General features: G+C 37.4%; 1 protein-coding gene across 6 annotated transcripts in view; it reads left to right on the top strand.

The window, feature by feature from the left end:
- The window catches only part of Not1 (CCR4-NOT transcription complex subunit 1), a 710,948-nt gene that overhangs the window by 150,970 nt on the left and 535,807 nt on the right, over positions 1-24,171 (top strand). For all 6 annotated transcript variants that reach the window (XM_090381951.1, XM_090381950.1, XM_090381952.1 and 3 more), the window contains 2 exons: positions 17,665-17,835; positions 22,385-22,512. In XM_090381951.1, coding sequence (XP_090238077.1) covers positions 17,665-17,835; positions 22,385-22,512 — 299 coding nt within the window. The remainder of the gene's footprint in view (positions 1-17,664; positions 17,836-22,384; positions 22,513-24,171) is intronic.

The following is a 24,171-nucleotide window of genomic DNA, read 5'->3' as shown; positions in this document are numbered from 1 at the left end:
GTGACTACTTTTAACCTTTTAGTCTGTGAATCCCCCACCCAAGCTAGCAGTTTTCCGACCCACCTAACTCTGCCTCGATAGCATCAGCAAATATTCTTGCACCCTTTCTATTTAAGTGTATCCCATACTTGAAGAAGCAATCTCTCCTGTTAACAAGCACAGATCACGCTGAAAAAAATTCTACCCCATGAGCCTTGCACATTCCCTCCAGGACCGAATTGATTGACAAGGCTCTCATCATGTACTCCCTCCTATCGTGTCCGGGCAGAATTTCAGACACTTTCAAATTTGACCCTAATTCACGACTGTTTTGCAACATTGACCTGTACTTGTTAAGTAAATTTGCAGATCTCTTACACTTAATGTCAATAGTGCCACCGTGTACAACAGTATCACCCTTTGTGTCCTTAAAAGATGATATATGCTTCACAACGTCATCAACTTTTGCTCCTGGCAGACATACCCTGGTCCTATTCCATCTACCCTTTTTTATAGAATATATTACCCATCTCCCTGACAACAGAGTCACCAACAATAACTAGTTCCTTGGGACCAGCGCATTTTGCCTTGGAGAAAATTCTGCTGTGTTGCCTGATGCACAGGAGTGAGCTCTGGCACTGAGGCGGGCAGCTGAGAGCTTGACGGGCCCCTCATTAATTTCTTCGAGGGCATCGACCCTACACCTCAAGCTGTCATAAACGCCCATTAGAATGCTGAGTTGACGCCTAATTTCTAGACACTCTCTGCACCTGGCACACACGAAGACATTCTCCTTGGCTAGATCATGTTCTGTGTCAAAGAGTTCGGCAAACATTTCACAAGTTGCACATTTTTTTTAGGCTGTGATGTGTTGGAGAATTGCCCCCCCTCAGTTCTCCTCCGAGTCACAGCACTCCTGCCCTTTTGTGCCCCTTGCTTTGCTGCTCTAATCTGGGGCATGATATTTTAAATTAATAAGATCAATAAATTTAATTAATTGATTGTCAATTCTACACTATCTAATAGAATCCTAAATGCAGTGATGCATTTTACGCTATATAATTTTACCTTAGAGCTACCTAACCACAATTAAAAATTTGAATTCCCTACCACTCTCTATACAAAAACAATGCTGCAAGATTCGAACAAAACAATGGTTTCATGTATATTAAGTAGTAATATACAAAAACTCTTATCTAAATTTAAAAAAAAAAATAACCAGCGTAACTAGAACTATAAGGCTACTTATAAAGTACAATATAAAATAACAATTATATAAATAAAGCGACCAACACTTATCGCCTTTTTGGTGCCTGTAATTCACAGCTGTAATTTTTAAAGAGAATCAGCGCACTCTCTTTAAGAGTAACAATAGGTGTATGTATACTTGCATGTACACCATTGCTAGGAGTATAGTAAATAAATTTGATGAATTTGAAGTGCTGGTCAAGACATCAAAAGCAGATATTGTTGGGATATCAGAGGCAAGGTGCCACACGGATATAAACAGTGCAGAAAGGATAGACAGGACAGCAAGGGAGCAGGGGTTATGCTGTTAGTTAAGAAACACATAAAATCTAAGGAAATGTATCCAATTGACATTGGTGGACAATGCAATATTTAATCAATGTGGTATGACGTAAGCACTGGGAAAGGGAAAATGAAAGTAGGTGTGTGTTATAGGCCTAATGAATCTGATGAGTATAATGAGCAGTTGTGCAGAGAAATAGAGTGGGCCAGTAAATCAGAATGTCGTGTAATGGGGAGATTTTAACTTTCCAGATATTGACTGAACTTGTGGGTTGGTAACTTCCACACCAGGAAGACATTCTGCAAATTGCAGCTTCTACAGACTAGGCACCTGCAAGGTGATCTAATTGTGGTGTATAAAGCCTTGAATGGATTGAATAAGCTCATTGCTAATGGGATTCTTCCTCTTGCTCAGATTACTCACCTGAGGGGGCATAAATTCAAATTAATAAAGACAATTATAGAATAGATATGTGGAAATTCGCCTTAAGCCAGCGGGTGGTTGATAGTTGGAACAAACTTCCAGCTGTTGTAGTGGAGGTAAGCAACTTAAATAAGTTCAAGCAGAACTAGACAAACATTTGGAGTGAAGGATGGATGTTTGGATGTCCAAAGTTTTTTGGCTTCTACTATATAAGCTTGCTTTCTTGCATCATATGCTCTATTAATGCTAATTGCTGATGGAGCTTTGTGGCTATTTTCTTTCTTTCACCCTTGATGGTGTTGGCTGTATCAGGGGCTATCCCCAGAAATTCTGGGGGATATGCCCTTTTTAAGTCTCTTAATACAAGCCTCTTTTGGCTACTTCCAGGTAAAGTGGGAGAGCTCTGGTAATAGTGCACAGTATTGTTCTCTGTTTTGATTCTAATTTGTTCCTGTTTCTTACTATGGGTGAACCACGCACCAGCTCCATAGGTATATGACAACAGGTATATGGCGCCTCCGTAGCCAGGTGGGAAGGAGCAGCAGTGCGTAGCACACGCTTCTTGATTAGACCGGGGTTCGAGCCTGTCACCACCAAATACGGAGGATGCGGAAAGGTCAGGGAATGACCACCGCATATCTCGGAGCAATATAGCCTTAGTTGCTAATGCTCCTAAAAACTAAAACAACAACAACAACAACAACAGGTATATGATTGTCGGGGGTCATTCTTTTGAGCCCCTAGTCTGCTTGTCTGACTAGGGGCTCAAAATCATGCCTCCATAATTTCTTACCTTTTTTTTTTTTTTTTTTGGCAATCACGCCGAATCAGGATAAACAGCTAATTTTTAGTCCAAAACAACAGTAGGTATTTTAGTTATGAATCCATTTTTATCGTTTTTCCATTAAATTAATTTGAGGGGGTCTCCTTAGGTTTCCTTTCAAATGTATGGATTTACTTTTTTCATGTGATATCCTGAGCATGTTCAGTTTTTGCCCACTCCTGCATCTTCAAGAAGGCTGTGTTTGTTCTTTACTCTACAACCACTCATATGTTATGCATTACTTTTTACAAGGAAAATCAAGTCATCTGCAAAGGCTAGGCTTTTTATCGAGTCCGTATCCAAGGCCAGAAATTCACCCAGAAGAAAGGGCCAGGCAACCTTTATTCACTGGACATGTCAATTCCTGAAACCTTGTGCATACTGAGATACTTCTGTCTTTAAGGTAGCTGTTAATTGCCTTATAGAGATTTTGTGGGGAATTTGTCTTGCGGAGTTTCCTAAGGACACTAGGCCACCAGATTGAGTCAAATGCCCCAGCAAAGTCTATAGAAATTGCCAACATATACTATCCTCTGTGTTTTTAACAGTAAGTGGTGCATGGCATTCTCCATATAGTTGCCCTGCTTAAAACCATACTGATTATTTGAAAGTAATCCTTTCAAATAAACAGATTATCTCAATGCTTCCATGTAGTATTGAGATAATCTGTTATATATTATATATTAATATTTCACATATTTTCCCTATTACAGGGAATAGGGCTATTGGTCTATATGATTTAGGATCAGTAGAGGGTTTTTCAGGATTTTTAAGAATTAGTCTTAAGGCAGCTTTTTTACATATTTTTGGGAATATTTCCTCTGTCAGGCAGTAGTTGTATTAGTCTTAGTCTATTAATTTGTTAGGTGCTATTTCTGCTAGTTTTTGATTATTTCAACCTCTAAGAGGTTAAAACCTGGGCATTTATTGTTCTGTTTTAGCTAATGCTATTTCTAATTTTTCGGTAGTGGACAGAGGTTCTATATTGGCATTGTCATAATCTGTATTTTCTTTCATATTGTTAATCTCCAGGATTCTTTTTTCTTGTCTCTAATGAGGGCTGTATTCTGATTCCTGAGAAATTCAATAACAGGTGTGGTGAACCTTTTTAAGGGGGTGTGCCAAAATTGGCTAAACCTTCTAAAAATTGCGCTCGCATGCCTCTTGGAATTCAATCTTCAAGACATTTAATCACACAGTTTTGTCAGTACGTCTCACTACTCCTACTTCAAACAAATCACTGCATGAATACAGCTATTTACTGAATAGTGTGACGTTACTACATGTCTGGCAGAGAGAATGGGCGTGTGCAGGTCACAACTCAAGTTGGGATTCCTGGAGTGATGTTGTTTTGAAGTTTGAAATTTTTTTGGTTAATTGCTTAATCTGAGCAATGCTCTGAATTCCGCATGCCCAAAAAATTTTTATGCGTGCTACTTTGGGCACGTGTGCCATGGGCTCACCATCCCTGTTCTATAAGAACCTCTCAGGGCATCCACCTCATTTTGTGGTCAAGATGTTCTGGCTCTTTGAAAGTGTTTCCTTGCCTCGCACACTCTTCTCCTAAGTAACGTCAGTTCAGAGCACCACCAGGGGACTTCCTGCTTCCTCGGTGTTTTCCGTTGGATAGACAGGTTTGCTGTTTTTGTTAGATGTTGCCATAATCAGTGCTTGCTAATCTGGGCTACATTTGTTTTCGAGCTAGACCAATCATTTTCCTGATTTTGCAGCCCATCTGCTGTAAGTTCTGTGAAGACCTGTCAGTTTGCCTTTTTTATATTAGATATTAAAAGGGACTTTTGGCCTGTTTGTAACTGTCACTTAAATATGGAGGTGATAGCTCTATAATCTGATGTGGTCCAGGCTGGCTGGACACACCAGTCTGTAATTTTATAAGCTATTGAATTGGTAGCAACAGTGACATCAATGTTTTAGCAGTATCACTCTCCCATATGGTAGTGCTAAAAGTTGGTAGATTGTTTGGTTTAGTACTTGAAAGGGAGAGATGGCTATATAATCTGATAATATTTGGCCATTGTATGTGTGTGCCTACTCTGTGTTCTGTTTGGCTATGCTATAAGGCTGACTGGCATTTGACATCAGCACACACTACGATATTTGCAGTAGGTAGCAAATCTGCGACTGCTTGTAGATATTCTATAACATTAGTCATTTATTACCATTCTCTTCTGTCTCCCACTCAACGATCCCTTTATCCACTGTAGCAATTTGCCTTTAATGCCATACCGCTTCAATTTATACAGCAGTCTTCCATGTGCGATGGTATCAAAAACTTTCCTGAAATCTAAGTATATGATATCAAAATTATTTTTTGCATCCAGTTCCTTTGTGACCACGTTGTAGTATCCAATCAAATTGGTCAGACAAGATCTCCCCTTAAACCCATGCTGTCTGAACTATTACTGCAGTCTTATTTAGATGCTCCTGCAACACTTCTTTAACCAGTGACTCCATTATTTTCCCTGAAATAGAAGTTAAACTAATGGATATATAATTATTTGTTTCACCCTTTGAACCCCCTTTGTGAATTGGGGATACATTTGCAGATCTTCAGTCCAAGGGGAGTTCCTCTGAATCTGAGGATGCTTTCATAATTATGGCTAATGATTTGCTTACTTCCCTTGCCATCTCCTTCAATATAACTGGATAGATCCCATCCATCTCAGGTTCTTTTTTGTGTTTAACTTCAACAATTTCTCCTCCACTTTGCTCTCCATTATTACAAAATAATTTAGCTCCCCCGTTAGAGTTTAGTATACTTCTGTCCCCCCCCTCCTTACAGAATTCCTCATGTGTGACTGTAGATGCAGAATAATCATTCAGTTTGTCAGCTATCTGAGCAGGATCATAAGCAGTCGAACAATCAATATCAAGTGGACCAATCCCATTCTAGAGTTTACATGAGTAAAGAAGTCTTTGTTGTTTTTCTTTGCATCATTTGCCAAGGATTTCTCGTAATCAACCATTGCTTGCCTAAACTCCTTTGTAACTTGATTACAGATTAGCTTATATCTGCCGTAGACTTCTGTGTCACCTGATAATTTATATGCATCCCATTCATTTTTCTTCTCTGCCCTGAGCTTCATTAGTTCATCTGACATCCATATAGGTCTAAATCTTGAACAGTATTTCTTTGTTGGTATGAAAAGCCTGGTAGTACCAAGATTAATTCCTTTGAAGGCTTCCCACTTAGACTTTGCTGTTTTTAAAATCATCAGTTGATCCAACTGATGATTCTGATGTTTAGAATTTAAAAACTGTCTGAGACCACTGTAGTCACCTTTTATGAAATCAAAAACCCTTCCCTTTACCCTTGATTGTTAATCACTGCTGATAATCAGATCAAGAGTATTACTCCCTCTGGTTGCCCCTTGAACATGTTTTGGAGAAAACAATCCTCCAATAAATCCACAAAATTCTTGCTGGTGTTGTCAGTGACCAACCCACATTTCCAGTCAATATCTGGAAAGTTAAAATCCCACATTACACGAAATTCTCATTTAGTGGCCCACTATTTCTCTGTATTCATTGTACTCATCAGAATCATTAGGCCTATAACACACTCCTACTCTCATTTTCCATTTCCCAGTGCTTATGTCACACCAAACTGACTCAATATTGCACTGTCCATAAATGTCAACTCAATACACTTCTTAGATTTTTTCTTTACTAACGGCATAACCTTTTCTCCCTTCCTACCCTGTCTATCCTTTCTGTGCACATTGTACTTCTCAAATTCCAGCTTCTACACTGATTATAGTCAAATTCCAACCACTACACTACATGTTTCTGATATCGCAACAATATCTGCTTTTGATGTCTTGACCAACACTTCCATTTCATCAAATTTATTTACTATACTTCTAACATTGGTGTACATGCAAGCATACACGCAACTGTTCTTACTCTTAATTAATCTAACACTGTCCATTTTATTTACTTTTTCTGTGCTGACTTCCAGCAGTTCTTGAAATCCCCAGAAACTTGCTCTTTATGGTGCTTCCATTAGAATCAGTGCAAGAAACACTTTCGCCTCTGCCTGCGGCTATTGTTGATCTTTTAGTCTGTGAATCCCACCAAGCTAGCAGTTTTCCGACCCACCTAACACTGCCTCAATAGCATCAGCAAATATTCTTGCACCATTTCTATTTAAGTGTATCCCATCCCTGTAGAAGCATTCTCTCCTGTTAGGAAGTACAGACCACACTGAAAAAAAAACTTATCATATACTCCTTCCTATCGTGTTTGGGCTGAATTGTAGATGCTTTCAAATTTAACCCTCACTTCCAACTTTTTTTTCAACATTGACCTGTACTTCTTAAGTAAATCTGCAAATCTCTTATTCTTAAGGTCATTAGTGTCAACGTGTACAACAATATCACCTTTTGTGCCCTTAAAATATATCTGATCTAAAACATTATCAACTTTTGTCCTTGGCAGACATACACTGGTCCTATTCCACCTATCCTTTTTGCGTAATATATTCTCCGTCTCCCTGACAATAGAGTCACTGACAATAACTAGCACCTGTGGGACCAGTGCATTCTGCCTTGGAGATTGCCACTGTATTGCCTGGTGCACAGGAGTGAGCTCTGGCGTTGCATTGGGCAGCTGAGAGCTTAATGGGCCTCTCATATTAATTTCTTTAAGGGCATCCACCCTACACCTCAAACTCTCATAGACACCCATCAGAATGCTGAGTTGATGCCTAATTTCTTCACACTCTCTGTACCTAGCACGCGCGCGCGCGCGCGCACACACACACACACACACACACACACATATACATTCACATTCTCCTTGGCTAGATCATGTCTGTTCCTGATAGATCTGCAAACATTTCACATTCCACGCATTTTTTTAGACTGTGGTGTGTTGGAGAATCGCCCCTTTGATTCTCCCCTGAGCCACAGCACTCCACTATTTTGTGCTCTCATTGCTCTGCTGCTTTAATCTGAGTCATGATTCCATTTAAGTACAATTTAATTAACAATGAATTTTAATGAGATTAATAAATTTTACTGATTAATTGATTATACTATACTAAGCTAACAGATTTCTAAGACAGTGCTACTTATTACGCTATCCAGTTTTCCGTTAATCCTTACGCTATCAAGTTCGGGATATATGTTACACTATTCCATATCGATCTAATATACTATAACAATGGTGGCAAGTTATGAATGGTAAAATCTACAGACACTAAGTATTAACTTTCGAAATTGCTCTCTAAAATCAAATTAAACCAAGGAGCATGACTAGAACTATAAAGCTGCTTCTAGATAATAAATTAATGTGCCATTTAATTCAATTAAACAGCTAAATATTTATAAAAAAACTTAGCATTTGCTGGAGCTGCATTGCCTATATCATTTTCTTCTAAATTGTGTTTGATCTGATGTACAGCAGCAGGCCTTGCTCTTTGAGCATTCAGTTGGACGAGATTTGGAGCCCTAGTCATATTTATGTTTTCGATTTGGCCCATAGTTGGTCCTAGTTTGTATTAGTTTTACAATTTTTTTTTTATAACTGGATATTTTTCATCCCTGATGCTGTGGCAATGGTCAGTCAGCTGTGCTGCCTTGCAAGTAAGTCATTTAGGCTGCTGATTTTTATTTTGACAATTCTTGTAATTGTTGCCAGTGACACAGACTGGAGTTTTCTGGCTGCAGTCCCTGGCAGTGTGACCATATTTGTGGCAATTATAATAACACCTTTGTATTGGAAATGTTCCCTGAATCTATGATTGGTACAGCCAGAATAGATTCTCTGTTGTCCCCGTGGTGCCTTCCAAATTTTTGGTGTAATTTCTACGATTTTATTAATCTGTCCATTTATTTTGCCTTTAGTTCCTCTTTTGAGCATGAACTCATCAGCAACTTTTTCTATTGTCATTTCACTGTTAAAAGTTTTGAATAGATATCCAACATTAGGTCTTTTCCGATACTGTTGAAGGTATATTGAATGTTATAATATGAGGATTTTTCCCTCTTGGCTTTTCAAATAGCAAGCCCAATTTTTCCACCTCAGGGTGGTTCTTTATCTTTTTTAGGTCTTCTTTATTTCAATTTTCAAATTCAAGATAATTTTATTTCAACTGCATCTTTGAATACCTCACTGGATTTGTGAGTCCTTTCTTGCTTTCAGAACGATGTTGGTTTCCTTGCTTGTATTTAATTGTTAAGTATTTGTTTTTGCTTAGCACTGTCCTCTTTGCCATTTAACTTTGCAGCTTGGGCATAGGTTAATGTGTTCATTGTTTTGTGTGTAAGACACAATATGGCTCTAGCAGCCTATGTGTCATTAAACCCAACAACAACATTGTTTTTCTTTTCAATAATCATTTCTAGTCTAGTTTGCAATATTTGTTTCTCAGTGTTTAATTGTATTATGCACTGAACAGTGCATAATACAATTAATAACTGTTAACTGTTGGTCACTGCTTGAACAAGCAGTGACCAACAGTTCACTATCTGTAGCATGATTTCAGAAGTGATCCTGTTTGTTTGTGCATATATTCTTCTAGATATAATCTAGTTTCTTTGACCTGTTTAATAGGATCAGTCAAGTTTGTAAGGTATTCCAGTTTTTCCTCTTCTTCAGTTCTTTGATCATTTTCAGGTTTATATCTCTGATTTCTCCTAGGTTTTTTCCTTTCTTGGCTTTCTTTATACCGAGGGTGCCAGGGTTACATTCTACTTGATCATTATTGTCATTGTTATTAGGGGTTTTCTCCCTTAACACTCTTGGTTCCATCTCTGGTAATTTTTCTGGATCTTTGTTCATTGCTGAGTTTTTGTTTAAGTTTTCAGCAATTTTTTCAGTGTAACATCCAGTTTCGTCATTATATATAGTTAGTTGAGACTAACAAGTCCAATGATATATGATTTATTATGTTTTGGCGATTTATACCCAAGTTCTTGAAGATTTTCATTTGGGCGAAGGGGTTGTGCGTTTTTTTGCTACGAACAAAGAAGTGGTTCTGAAATTTTGAAATAGTCTAATTTAAGGCTGCTACTAAATTCCCCATTCAAAATAGCATATTTATAAGTAATTTTACAGCTAGTACAATCAATATCTTTCAATCTCTGAGCAGTTAAGCAATAAAAGTGTGCAGCAATATGGTCGTTACAGCGATCGTACCACGAAGAAGAATGCTTGGAAATTCAAATATATGCTGAGGCTATTACTAAAAATATTCTTACCTGATAGGACTTACCTTGTATTATCTGCATTCTTCAAGATTCCAGAAATCCATTGTGAGCAGTAATGTAAATGCAAAATCCAGCAATGTCCGCCTGTCATCTACAATCAAGCAGAGCTTTGTATTGATGCGACTGGTTTACTCTGTGACCGCAGCACCCTCCATTTCCTTAGAACAGTGAGAATTCCACCCTCAATAATTTTACTAATCCTTCTCAGAGCCTTATAAACATTGATCAGGTCACCTCTGAGGTGCCTGGTTTCCAAGCTCTGTAGCCCACATAATTGGAGTCTTTCTTTGTACGGTCATCCTTCTGCAATTCTCACCATTCGAGTTTTTTTTAATTATGAAAACCCCAAATACGAAAGGTATTAGAACCTATGGTACTTGGTACCGTGCTTGGGTTGGAGGTTGAGAAGATGAAAGAAGATTTTTGTTGACATTAGACTTGAACTTCTGTAGACTGTAATTTTCAGGAAATACGTACGAAGGAAGGTTGTTCCAGAAAACAGCAGTTGAATGAATAAACGAGGAAGATGAAAAGTTGGTTCTGTGAGTTTGAAGTTGGACAGTAAATGGATGTTGGCTGGTGGCGGCACATGTTTGGACTGCTTTGAAAGAGAGAGAGAGAGCGAGAGAGAGAGAGAGCGAGAGAGAGAGAGAGCGAGAGAGAGAGAGAGCGAGAGAGAGAGAGAGCGAGAGAGAGAGAGAGAGAGAGAGAGAGAGAGAGAGAGAGCGGGAATAATAGAAGCCAATTCAGAAGAACAGTGCCCATGGAAGTATCTGTAGAAAAGGCATGCAGCAGAAACAATAGGTCTATGAGACAGCGAGTGGAAAGACTCTGTTAGAGAGGAGTCATTAACCTAACTACCCTCTTCTGAATGGAATCTAGAAGCCTGAGAGAGGTTTTGGGGGCACCGCCCCAGATGTGGGAACAATATTCCATGGTAGGGCGGATTTGCGATTTGTACAGAGCGAACAGCTGTTTGGAAGAAAAGTAAAGCCGAGAGTGAAAGAAAAAACCAAGTTTTTTAGATGCAAAGGAAGAAGCAATATTTGTAATGTACTTGTGCCAAGAGAGATTAGAAGTCAGGGTAATCCCCCAAAAGAGATGTATCAACTTGCCTAGAAATTGGAGTGGCACCAAAGATAAGCATAGGAGCAGAAAAATCCTTTTTGCATGATATAAGACAATACTGAGTTTTAGAAGGATTGAAATCAACTAAGTTGTCTTTGCCCCACTGGAGAATTACCTGGAGATTGGCATTTAAGGAATTGGTAGCAGATATTCGAGAAGTTGAAGCTGATTGAACAGGGCAAGGTTTCTTAAAATGGAAAGTGGAATGCAATGTGCTATCATCGGCAAAGCTATGGATAGGATTTTCAGTCAGTGGAAGAAGGTCATTAATATACAAGAGGAAAAGAGTGGGGGAAAGAACTGAACCTTGGGGGACACCAGCATTAGTGGAGAAGTTAGAAGACAGAGAGCCATCTACCATCACCCTCAGTGAACGATCAGAGAGAAAACTGGATAACCAATTACAAAAAAACAGTTGGCAAACCATAAGATGGAAGCTTGTTTAGAAGACATTTATGCCAAACACGATTGAAAGCCTTTGAGATGTCAAGAGCAACTGCTTGTGTTTCACCGAACTTTTCCATTGAATTTGTACATAAATGGGTAACATAAGCCAGAATATCACCAGTGGATCGACACTGACGGAATCCATACTGGTGATCATTTATCAGACGGAAGGTTTCTAGGTAGTTTAAGAGTTGGCGGTTAATGGATTTCTCTATTACTTAAGAAAGAGTAGAAGTAATTGCAATGGGACGATAATTGGATGGGAGGGATTTGTCACCCTTTTTAGGAACTGGCTGGATATGAGCAAATTTCCAAGCAGAAGGAAAAACACCTTTGGAATAAGAAAGTGAGAAAAGGCAGCAAAGAATAGGAGTAAGTTCAGGAGCACAGATTTTGAGAACAAGTGGACAAATACCATCGGAACCTGGAACTTTCTTAGCATCAAGATTCGTCAAAATCTTTCTGACATCCTTTTGATGGAAGACCACATGAGGCATTGAATGGAGCGTGTTGGGAATGGAGGGAAGTGTTTTACCAAGATCATTAATACATGAGTTGGAAGAAAAATGGGATGCTAGCAGGTCAGCTTTATCACTTGGCTGAAGTGACAACAGAACCATCTGGTTTGGACAGAGGTGGGAGCAGAGATGGGCAAAAGTTGCGGCCAATAGCTTTGGCAAGAGACCAGAATGCTCGATTACCATTAGGGCAAGAAGCAAGTTTTCTTCTCTTAGCCTGTTCAAAATCTAGTTTGGACTGATTAATAACTGCTTTACAATTGTTGCGAGCTTTGGTGTAGTAGGCAGAAAATGAAACTGAAGAATTGGAAACAAGCCAATTACGATATGCAAAGATTACTTAACTCTGAGATCAGAGTTAAGTAATCTCAGTAACTCGGAGATCCCTTTCCTCCACTGTTTTTCATTCAACTCACGAAGTATATAATTTATTTGTGGGTTTGCTATTCCCCAAGTCCTTACATTTAGCAGCTTTAACTTCTTACCATCTTTGAAGTCTGTTCAAGTCATCCTGAAGGAGTGCTGCTTGGCACTGATCAATAACGATTGCCAATCTTGACATCATTGCCTTCTATGCCAATGTCATTTATGAAAATGAGAAACAACAGTGGTCCAAGTACTGAACCTTGAGAGAACCCATTCTTGATGTTACATCAATCTAAAGAATATCCATTACTCATAACCCTCTGTCTTCTGCCATGCAACCAACCAGCAATCCATCTTAGATCCTTACCAGTAATTTCAACCAGTTGAAACCTATACAGTTACCTCTCATGATGGACAGAGTCAAATGCTTTGTATTTGACTCTGTCCTTCATGTTTTAATTATGTTTAAATTATTCTCTAAATCCAGCTCATGAGTAACTGTGTCAAAATAGGCTACTAAGTTAGTTAAGTATGGTTTACCCTTAACAAGGCCATGTTGTGTGTCCTTCAGTATGCCATATCTATCTAAATGTCCCTCGATTGCCCTCTTAATCACTGCCTATAAGATTTTTCCTTCCACTGAAGTCAGACGAACCAGTCTGTAGTTACCAACTTCACTGTTAGAACTGCTTTTATGTATTGGTGATACAGTGGCACTTCTGTAATCCAAAGGAATCTCCCTCATGTTGAAAGATCTCCTCATAATTAATCCCAATAGCTCAATACATCCCCTCATGCTCTCCCTCAAAACTACAGGTTATATGCCATCAGCTCCAGGAGCCTTACTTGCCTTTATACTGAAAGTTTTTCTAATAAACAGTCATTTGTAATTACAACATAACTAATTTCATATGGCTCAGCCTCACTCGCACAGCCTGTTCTCAGCATGAAGTGTCTTTTGTCAGTAAAGATAGATGCAAAGTACCTGTTTAATTTATCCAGAACATCAGCTGGGTTGTCAAAGGCTTTCCTACACCCAGTGCACAAGGGTCCAGTCTGATTCACTTTTTTCTTCCTTGTTTTCACATACGTGAAAAATTCCTTGCCCCCATTCTTTGCTCTCTTAGCCAGTGCTTTCTCATAAGCAGCCTTGGCCTCCCTGACCTTATCTTATACTATTACAAATCAACTTGTACCTGTTGTAGGCTTCAGTACTTTTCATCGCTCTGTAACTGTCCCATGCTATCTTTTTCTGCTCTATTTGACCAGCCAGCCAGCTGCATAGAAATCCATTTCGGCATCCTCCTCCTCCAATATTTTCTTAAAGTTGTGTGTTTATGGCTTCTGTGATTTTTGCTTTAAAAGTTTGCCATAATCTAAATGTATTTGCTATCCCTCAGCAATCTGCCCAGATCACAGATGCCATATAGTGCCTGTCAAAGCCCCTTGTCTGAAGTTAAAACCTTTACCTTTAACTACTCCCACATGTTTCTTTCTCTTTCAGCTGATGATTGCATGATCACTTCCTGACGATGGTTCCTGTACCTTAAGCTTTGTAATGTCATCTGATTCGTTAGTAATAATGAGGTCAAGAATATTCTCGTGCCTAGTACTTTCTCTAACATGCTGTTACAAATAATACTCATCTAGTTTGTTTTAAAAAGTCTTTCCTCATAATGACTTTCCCTCCCACTTATTCCAATCAATCCGGGACAAATTAAAGTCACCCATAATAAGCCATTCCATCTGCAGTAAATGCTCATCATGTTCTTTACAATTTTATGGTCTGTAAACTGTTGATTCTCCTTTGTAGATTAGGATTAGTAGTTATAAGAACTGCTAAACTATAGTCTATATAAAAGCTAAAATATTTACAGTATTTATAGTATTTTTATGTTGTTTGATATACTATCTGTAATTCCACAAAGAAATGCTTATATATGATGCTGGGTTTTGTTTTGGCATTGAAAGTACAGATTATATTTGTTTGAAACAATTTCTTGATTTTAATCCTGATCTATGATCAGCATGAAATAAAATTTAGGACTGAAATAAGGGAAAATAAATAAATAAATAACATTTACCAGCATATTTGGAACTGAAAATCATTGCACCTGACTCTGACCTTGGCAAATCTTGTTATTGCACCTACCATAAGTTTGAAAAGTATTATGCTTTGCAATAAGGTAATCCTCATTTAACACAGTAGTTCCTATAAAATGTGTTCTATGAAACCGTGTTAGACGGGACTAAGAAAAAGTACAAAAAGGGGGTTACATTCCAAAAGCTAACAAAAATACACCATTTCGTTAACAAAACTAACAAAAATACACCATTCTAGATTTTGTGTATCTTCTACTCTAAAAAATCAGTAATCTGGGTTTGTTTGCCTTTGCTTGATAAATATTTGTGAATTTCATCGTGTGGAACTAAGCATTTTTGCAGCTCCCTTTTGAACTTCGTGCTCCTTTCATTGAAGAATGTGCATTCAATAAATAAGATTCTGATTGCTCAGCTAACTTTATGCCTTCCCATATGCTTTTTAGTGGAAAATTTGGAAGTTTAGAATTTTCATGTGTGCTATCATCCTCTGAATCGATTTGGTTTTACCTCTGATGCCACTTCCATCAAATCCTCTTCGCCAGCCTCTTTTTCTACCAGTAATTCTTGAACATCTTCAGTAATCATATCTTTTTTTTTTTTAGGAGCATCGGCGGCTAAGGCCATGCTACTCTGTGTATATTGTCTATAAATTGCCTGTATCCCGAGGTCGATTTTCTGTTTTACTGGATGAAAAACCCGAGTTTCCCGGAGTAAAAACCACGCTACTCTCACCTGAGCCCAACTAACTCAGTCACATTGTGAAAAATACCCATAAAAATTCCTACTGTCATCGACAGGATTCGAACTCGGGTCTTTTCCACCCCGTCCCCTCCTACCGACGTAGCAAGTTCTACTATCGCACCGATTCCGTTTTTTGCCGGTTCAACCATATTTCCTGAATGAACTGACTCTGGCCATACATTTTTCCACACACATTTAACGTTGGTGGTTTTATTTCTTTCAGCGATAAAGCTATGATTCTGATACAGCCCACAATTGAGTAATGTTTCCCTGCCTCCATTACTTCAATAGATTCGGAATAAATTTTTTCCAAAATCCATTGTAACGATTTTCTGACGTAATGAGTTTTAAAGGTGGATACAATGCCTTGATCTAATGGCTGAATGAAAGAAGTTGTATTAATCTAGTACAACTGTAGTGGTAGAAATGTAACTTCAACATTTGGATGACTTAAATCTTTTGGATGGCCTGGTCTGCTATCCAACAGTAATAAAACTTTGAAATCTAGATTTTTTCCACAAGTTCAACAAGCACAAGTTCAATAGCACAGAATGTAACACGGGGATTTCCCAAAAAAATAAAATACAGGGATTTCTCAATAAATTTTTTTTGATTAGCCAATCAACAGCAGGGATTCAAAAAGAGTGGAAATGTTGAAAAATTACATCTAATATAACAGCAGGATTCCCCCCACACAAAAGCTCAAAAATACCCTGTTATGTGAGGTTTGCTGAAATTCTCTGACCTTGTTAGAGCGAAACCGTGTTGTAGAAGTACTGTGTTATATGGTGGTTGCCTGTATTGAGGTGCACACAAATATTAGAAATGTCAAATAGCTGGAGAAGGTTGGTAATTGATTACTGAAAATGTAATTTTCTTTGTATTTTTGTGAGGTGGTGCTGTCAGTGTAGTTTAACATATTACTATGCAGTAATAGTTATTTAAAATTTTTTGGAATACATTATTTGAAAATTGAATATTAATTTTGTTGGAAAACTAACTCATTATTTATATGGCTTATTTTGGTTTTTATTAATTTACAAAATATAAGGAAATACATGTTAGTTTGTGTCAGTTGATAAACATTTGATCAAAAAAGTTTAGTGAATGTTGCAAAAAAGTAATTTTCTGTAATAAATGTTTACACTGTTAATATTCTTCAGTATAATTTCTTCTGCAACCACACTCATACACACTTTTTCTGTTGTGCTTGCCACCAATAAAAACTTTTTTTTTTTTTTTGCTTTTTTTGGTCAAAAATTGTTGAATGGCAAGTGATGTGACATTGGTACATTGTCATGGAGACAGCCATTTTGCCACTCTTTTGAGCATTTATAGCACATTGTATCTCCCAACCATTTTAAAACTTCTCAGTAGTGATGAGCTGCATTAACAGTAACACTTCTTCAATTGAATTCTGTTAACACTATTCTCTCATCAAAAAATGTAATCAGCATGACTTTCACATGTGATTTTGACTGCTTTGGCTTTTAACATTCTTTTACAGGGGTCGGAGCATTGAGTCTTCGTCTGGGTCATATCCATACACCAAGACTCATCACCTTTTATAATTTTTGTTAAAAATACAGTATTTGATGTAGCTTGCTTGAACAGCTCAGATGAAATGAGAACTCTGTGCTTTCTTTGATCATTAATGAGAATGCATGGAAGAAACTTGGCAATCGCCTCATGCCCAAATACTTAGTAAAAATGGCCTGAACTGAACTAAATGAAAAAGACATCAGAAATTTCTTGAATGGTCAGTCATTGATTTGATAAAATGATGGTGCAGACTTCATTGATGTTTTGGGATGGTGACAGGCTACTGTTACTTTCTTCAATTTGAAGCAGAAAATTTCCCTCACAAAACATTTGAAACCACTTTTTTTTTTTTTTTTCTTTCATAGTAGTATCTTTGTAAATTTTTGCAAGCAGTTCATGTATTTCCATGTCTGACTTTCCTAGTTTAGAACAAAATTTAATGTACATATGTTTTGCAGGTATTTTCATTTTCAATACACACAACAAAAGAGAAAAGCAAGTGTTCACTCAAAGAAACTTTTCGCTAGAGTGATGCATAAAAAGTTAAAACTTGGTGTGTGCGTGCATGCACGTCTGCTCAAAACATGTAGTGAGTGCGTGTGTGTGTGTGCACACACGCATGCACGCACACACAGTCATGTAATTACCACTTATGTGTTTAAGAATTATATGATCATTCACCAAACGTTTTGATCAAACCTTGTATACATAAACCAAGTAATTCTCAGAAAGTAAGTGAACATTAAAATTATATGGCTAAAGTTTTCAGGGAAATTTTTTACTATTTTTTTTTTTCTGACTTATTTAAAGTATACAATTTTATATTAGGCACCAACATTAGATTGGAAAGAAGTTGTTAAGGAGTTGGACCATCCATTTTTTATGTTGAAAGATTGGCAAAGTTTGAAGTTACTATGGCAGGGTTTAATGAGTGGTTTCAGTCACGAAGTATTTCCAATGGAGCGAATGTATCAACAGTGGAGGAACCATGATGGACAGGTAAACAAACATTATAAATTAGATATGTTAGATAAAAAGAAGTTGCTTTTAATTTTTGTTATTCACCTGAACTGGAAAAAATAATTAACATTTTGGATGAACTTGATGTTTAAGGTACTCAGTATATAGTGTTTCAAACTTCCAAGGAATCAGTGTTAGGAGTATATGTCGTCTGAAAAGTCTGTTTCTGAGATATTACAAAATATAAAAAGGATTGAAATAAACCTCTAAGGAAAACATCTGAAGCACTTGTTCAAGGTGCCTCCGTAGCCAGGTGGGCAGGAGCAGCAGTGTGTAGCACACGCTTCTTGATTAGACCGGGGTTCGAGCCCGTGCCCACCAAATACGGAGGATGCGGAAAGGTCAGAGAATGACGACCGCATATCCCCGGAGCAATATGGCCTTAGTTGCTAATGCTCCTAAAAACCAAATAACAAACAAACAAACAAACAAGCACTTGTTTAAAGTGACCTCCATTTTATTCAGTGTAGCATTCAGCAAAATGAATACTGCTCTGAATTCCCAGGCATGTCTTATCATTTTAGGACTATTCTTAATGGTTTTGGCAGTTTCGAAAATGTGATTTCTCGGTTATCCCATACAAAGTAGTCTAAAGATGAGGTCAGGTGACTATTGTACAGGGCTACTTCACCGTTGCAATTGGTTAGTGTACTCTGTATTTAAGAAGTCAGAATAGTCATGGGAAAAGTGCACCTCTCTGAAGTTTCTTGAATGCATGAACCAACTTTTTTAAACATGAATGCTTTCCAGTTGTTCCCACATTTGTTTCTTAGAAAATTTAAGCATGCCATGCCTTGCTGGTAAAATAAATAACGAACAATAAGATCACCAAACATTAAAGTAAAATGGTTTGTTGATAATGAGTATTGAAAATCGTATGCAAGTTTTCTTGGCCTAAATATGAGGTTTTTTTTGAAAAACATGTTCATATGTAAGCAGAAAGTGGCTAAGGAATTGAGGATTATGTGTACATATTGCAAAATGAATCACTGACAAAAGGTATTTATTCATATCTTTGTGCATTTCATAGGTGTATGTCAAATGGATAAGATTGCTGTTGTGTAATGTCTTCCATATGCTTGCAGATGGAACATTTACCTCAACTGATAATTTTTTTTGCACTGTTGGTAGTACTTAAACAACACACAGTATCTGCTCTTCAGTGTTTGCTGTTCATCAATCTGCCTCTATTTTTGTTTTCACTTAAAAGTTTCTCTAGGTTATCTCTACACAGCAGTGCAAATGATGTGAGGAAGCAGACTTTTTTCTGTATCAGTCAAAAAATAAAATAAAATGAATCGGAATATTCATACAATTCCCATTCTTACATGATAATATCCAGTTCTGCTTTAGACTTAGCCATACTCATTGCTTCTGCCCCAAGGATGGTTGCAGGATAGATGTGCAGAAGTTTTCCTTCAGCCAGTGGTGGTTGATTGTTGGAACAGGCTTCCATCTGTTGTTGTGGAAGTGAATAGCTTGAATAAATTCAAGGAACAACTAGACAAATTCTTGAAGGGTTTGGATGGGTGAAGTGTGTAGTGTTTTTATTTATTTATTTTTTTGGCTCATGCTATATAAGCTTGCTTTCTTGCATCATTGGCCGCTACTACCTTAGGAGGCATCTTATTCCAGTGTTTGATAACTTGCTTCTTGCTCATAGGCAAACTTAATGAAATATGATCTTGTTTTTTTCTCAGAGATTTTAAATTTTTGTTCCTTGATCACAAATTTTATCATTTATGAAGGAAAACAGACCTTTCTGTTTATTTTACTTAACCTCTTCAGTACCTTGTACATCTCATTCAGATCTCCCCTTAGATGTCTGATTGTCAAACTTTACAGACCACACACACCTAAGCTGTTCTCATATATGCATTGTTTACACTTTCATTAATCTGGTCATCCTTCTTTGAATGCTACAGAAGGTCTCTCTCTCTCTCATTTGCAATCTTCATACCTGAATACAATACTCCAAATGATGTCTAACTACAGTCTTGCATAGAGGGATAATGAATGATATCCTCCCTACTAGCAAAGGTGTTATTAAATCATGGATGGGACAATATGTTGCATCCTAGCTGCCTGTTTACCTTTCAATGACAATTTTGTCTGATTGAGTTGAACACTTTTTTTTTTTTTTTTTTTTTTTTTTTTAAATCTTGAACCACTTTTAACACCCTTATCCACCAGCATATATGTGATTTCAAGATTTCTATTCCTTAAATGCATAACATTATATTTAAAAGCATTAAACTTTAGTTGCCATTTTTCAGACCATATATACAACTGAACAGTGTTCAAAGCAACTTTCTCTGTCTCAAATTGTTAATCACCCTTCTCACCTTCAAATCATCATTAGCAAACTTTGGCAACTTCCCTTGGATACCCTTGTCAATATCATTTATGAAAATTAGAAATAGTAGGAGACCTCACTTGTTACATTGGTCATCCCCTGAGAAAGAGTGTCCATTTATGACAATGCTCTCTCGTATCTTTTTTTTTTCCAGCATGTGACCCAGCTTCCTCCAGTTTATATAGTTGTCTTCTTCTAGTTAAGTATATGATGCCAAAATAATTTTTTGCATCCTTTGTTACTGAATCATAGTCGCTACTGAGATTGGCCAGACAAGATCTCCCTTATCTCAGCAGTAATATTGTGTTTTCGCATTAGTAGTATTAGTGTTAGTAGCAGCAAATGATGCAAGAAAGCAAGCTTATAGAACATCAGCAAAAATAAAAGGATTAATAATTACTTCCATGAAATTAAGATGGAACTTTGTTCCAACAATCAGGAGGAGCAGTATTTCACTGTGACAAACTGAAATCCAATCAACATCTGGAAAGTTAAAATTCCCCATTATAAGACATTCTGATTTTACTGTATAGCTTTGTATTTCTCTGTATAGCCATTTGCTATACTTGTCACAGTCATTAGGCCTGTAACACACTCCTACTCTAAATTTTGTGTTCCCTGTGCTTATATCACATCAAGCTGACTCAACATTGGCCTGGTCACCCAAGTCGACTGGATGCACTGCCTTACATTTAACTAAGAGCTTAACTTTTTTTTAACTTTTTTATTAAGAGCTTAACAAACCATATAATGGGGGCAAAAATAACTTGTCATTTGTATGGAATTAAATCCCTTGATTTTGTGCAGCAACAAGTTGCTGTTTATGGAACAGATTAGCTATAGATTTAATGAAACATACATTTTTCTAGCTGTATCTGGCACTAGGCGTTTTCATTCATTATTTGCTTCCAGCTGCCACAAAGTGATGTCAAAATCAATAGCTCACACAAGTGCTATATGACCAGCCGTGTAGTTGTAATTTGCAAGAGCAGATCGTGCACAGAGTTACAAAACTTACTGAATAAGAGATAGCACTAAAAGAGAGAAATTCAAAGTTATAGCATAGCTAAAGCTATATGGCCTTAGAGAAATTATAAAATGTTTGCAGGAATTTCTTATCCTTTTGTCCACTTTTGTAGCAGGAAACATTTAAACTGCATTGATAATCCTCACTGGCTTTAATGAGTTACCTGGTATTGCACTACACTTAAACAGATGGCCTTGCCAAAACTTTGACTATTTGTTTAAAAGATGAGACTGCTGTGACAGTCCTATAATAGTTTGAGCCCTAACCAATCCTTACCAGATAGCGGGTGGTTTCTAGTTGCAACATTGTGACAAAACAGACAGATTTAGCTATAATCCAGCTTTGAAAACTCTGATTTCTTACACAACTTGACAGCTTATTTTGAATAACTTCTTTACAACTGCTTTGTCTGCGTGTTCTAGAGACTGCTTGCTATCTAATGAGGGACTAATTAGTCCTCAAACAGGTTGCTATAGTATCTTCATCTTTTAAACAAATAGCCATTAACCTTTTGAGGTGTTTTATTTGAAAGTAGTGCAATACTACGGCAGTTACATTGCAAAGTCAAGTTGGTTCTCTTGTGAGAATTAAGACCATTGCATTGTCTGTTCAGTTTAAACTGTTTTTGCAGCCAGCAAGATTTAAAAGACAAAATACTACTTCAAGAATCTTATTGAGAGAGAAATATTTTTTTCATGGATTCATAAATTTAGACAAAGGCATTGTTAATACAGGTGCAGGATTGCTTTCTTAATATTTATTGATTTTAAAGAATTCTGGATTGTAAAGTTCCAGATTTTATAGCATTCTGTGTTATTTTATTTCTTTAGATAAAATCAGTTTATATTCATTTAAGAAGTACACTGATAATGTTTTTTATGACTAAATCAATGACAGGAAACCACTTTCCCAGTGAGACAAAAGCATTTAATTAGGCAAAATTTAAATTTAGAAATCATAAAATCTAACTGTTAATACTGCTCCAATTTTAACATCAGATTCAAAAATTTCAGTTCATGTATGACAAATGAGGTGTAGAGGACAAATAGCCTAAACCTTAAATAGACCCAAGTGCCTTTTAATTCAAAAGCTGTGCGTGTGTTTTTTTTATATATATGTATATACTTTTTTAATGTTTCTTTCAGATGTCATTTTTCCAACAAGTATTGAATCACTCTGAAATCATTTGCCTTATGGATTATCCTTGTCACCCAGTGGTTACTGATATTTTGAAAGCTCTCCCTGAAGATGATAATAGAACAATTGCTAATTGGTGAGACCTCATTAAATTTAATTAAATTTATGGTTATTATTTATTAATTACTCTTTCTCAAATGGTAATATTACCCATGAATCATGATTGTGATGCACATTAAATGTCTGCATTCAGTAAAACAGATTCTAGCTAAAAAAGTTACCTGTTTAGGACACTTTTGTCTTATGAAAAAAGTTCATGGCAGGTAATTTGGAAAGAAGGGGATAAAAAATCCAAATATGTCCAAATCAAGTGCAATACCTGGTATCTTGTTGTGATACCAGGTATTGCACTTGGTCTGGTTATCAGCAATGATTTTTCATGCATTAAGAACCTGCAGGTAAGACCCACTGGATGGCAGTGATCACAGTGCATAATTTGGAATTTAATTAAAGATATTAGCATTAGCAGAGGCATTTGATGCAAGAAAGCAAGCTTATGCAGCATCAGCCAAAAAAAAAAAAAAAACCACTACTTCACCCCTCTGTTCGTTCAAAATACCTGTCCAGCTGAGCCTTAAACTTATTTAGGCTATCAACTTCCACAACAAGGGATGGAAGTCTGTTCCACCAACCAACCACCCGCTGGCTAAAGGCAAATTTCCGCACGTCTATCCTACATCTGTCTTTCCTCAATTTGAATTTATGCCCTTTCAGGTGATTGTTCTGAGCGAGAGGAAGAATCCCATCAGCATTGAGCATGCTCAAACCATTCAAGGCTTTATACACCTCTATCAGATAATCTCGCTGGTGCCTAGTCTCCAGACACTGTAATTTGCAAAACTTAAGCCTTTCTTCGTAAGAGCACCCCTTTGTTCCATTCACTAATCTTGCTGCCCTTCTCTGTACTCGTTCCAGCAGCTCTACATCCTTCTTGAAATGAGGCCTCCAGACCTGTATACAGTACTCTAGGTGTGGCCTGACCACTGCCTTATACAAGGGAATAATCACCTCCTTATCCCTGCTAGAAAAATTCCTATATATCATTGACAATACACCATGAGCTACTCTTGCAGCCCATCTGCACTGCTCAGAGAACTTCATATCTGCCTGCACAACCACCCCCAGGTCCCTTTCATTCTCTACCACTGTCAGTGTAGTACCACAGAGTTGATACGTTGCTCTGGGGTTGCTGTTTCCCATGTGTAGTACTTTACATTTGTCAATGTTAAACTTCATTTGCCACCTCTCAGCCCATCTGCTCAACCTTTCCAGATCCTGTTGCAGCAGCATAGTGTCAGTAGTGTCCTTGACAACCCTGCCTACCTTTGTATCGTCTGCAAACTTGGACATTAAGCTTGATATACCATCATCAATATCATTTATGAATACAGAAAACAATAATGGACCCAACACTGAGCCCTGAGGGACTCCACTAATAACATTAGTCCACGACGAGCAGTGTCCATTGATTACCACTCTCTCTGTCTTCTCCCCCTCAGCCACCCCTTTATCCACAGCAGCAATTTGCCTCCAATGTCACACTGCTCCAATTTGTGCAGCAGTCTTCCATGTGCAACAGTATCAAAAGCCTTTCTAAGATCCAAATATATAATATCAAAGTTATTCCCTGCATCCAGTTCCTTTGTGACTGCATCATAGTATCCAATCAAATTGGTCAGGCAAGACTTCCCCTTAACAAAACCATGCTGTGTCCGAGCTATAACTGAAGTCTTGT

Source organism: Mastigoproctus giganteus, chromosome 9 (genome assembly GCF_048544385.1).
Source record: "Mastigoproctus giganteus isolate SK-2022 chromosome 9, ASM4854438v1, whole genome shotgun sequence".
Lineage (NCBI taxonomy): Eukaryota > Metazoa > Arthropoda > Arachnida > Uropygi > Thelyphonidae > Mastigoproctus > Mastigoproctus giganteus.
Note: the sequence above shows the minus strand (reverse complement) of the source record. Positions and strands in the feature narration are given on the sequence as shown.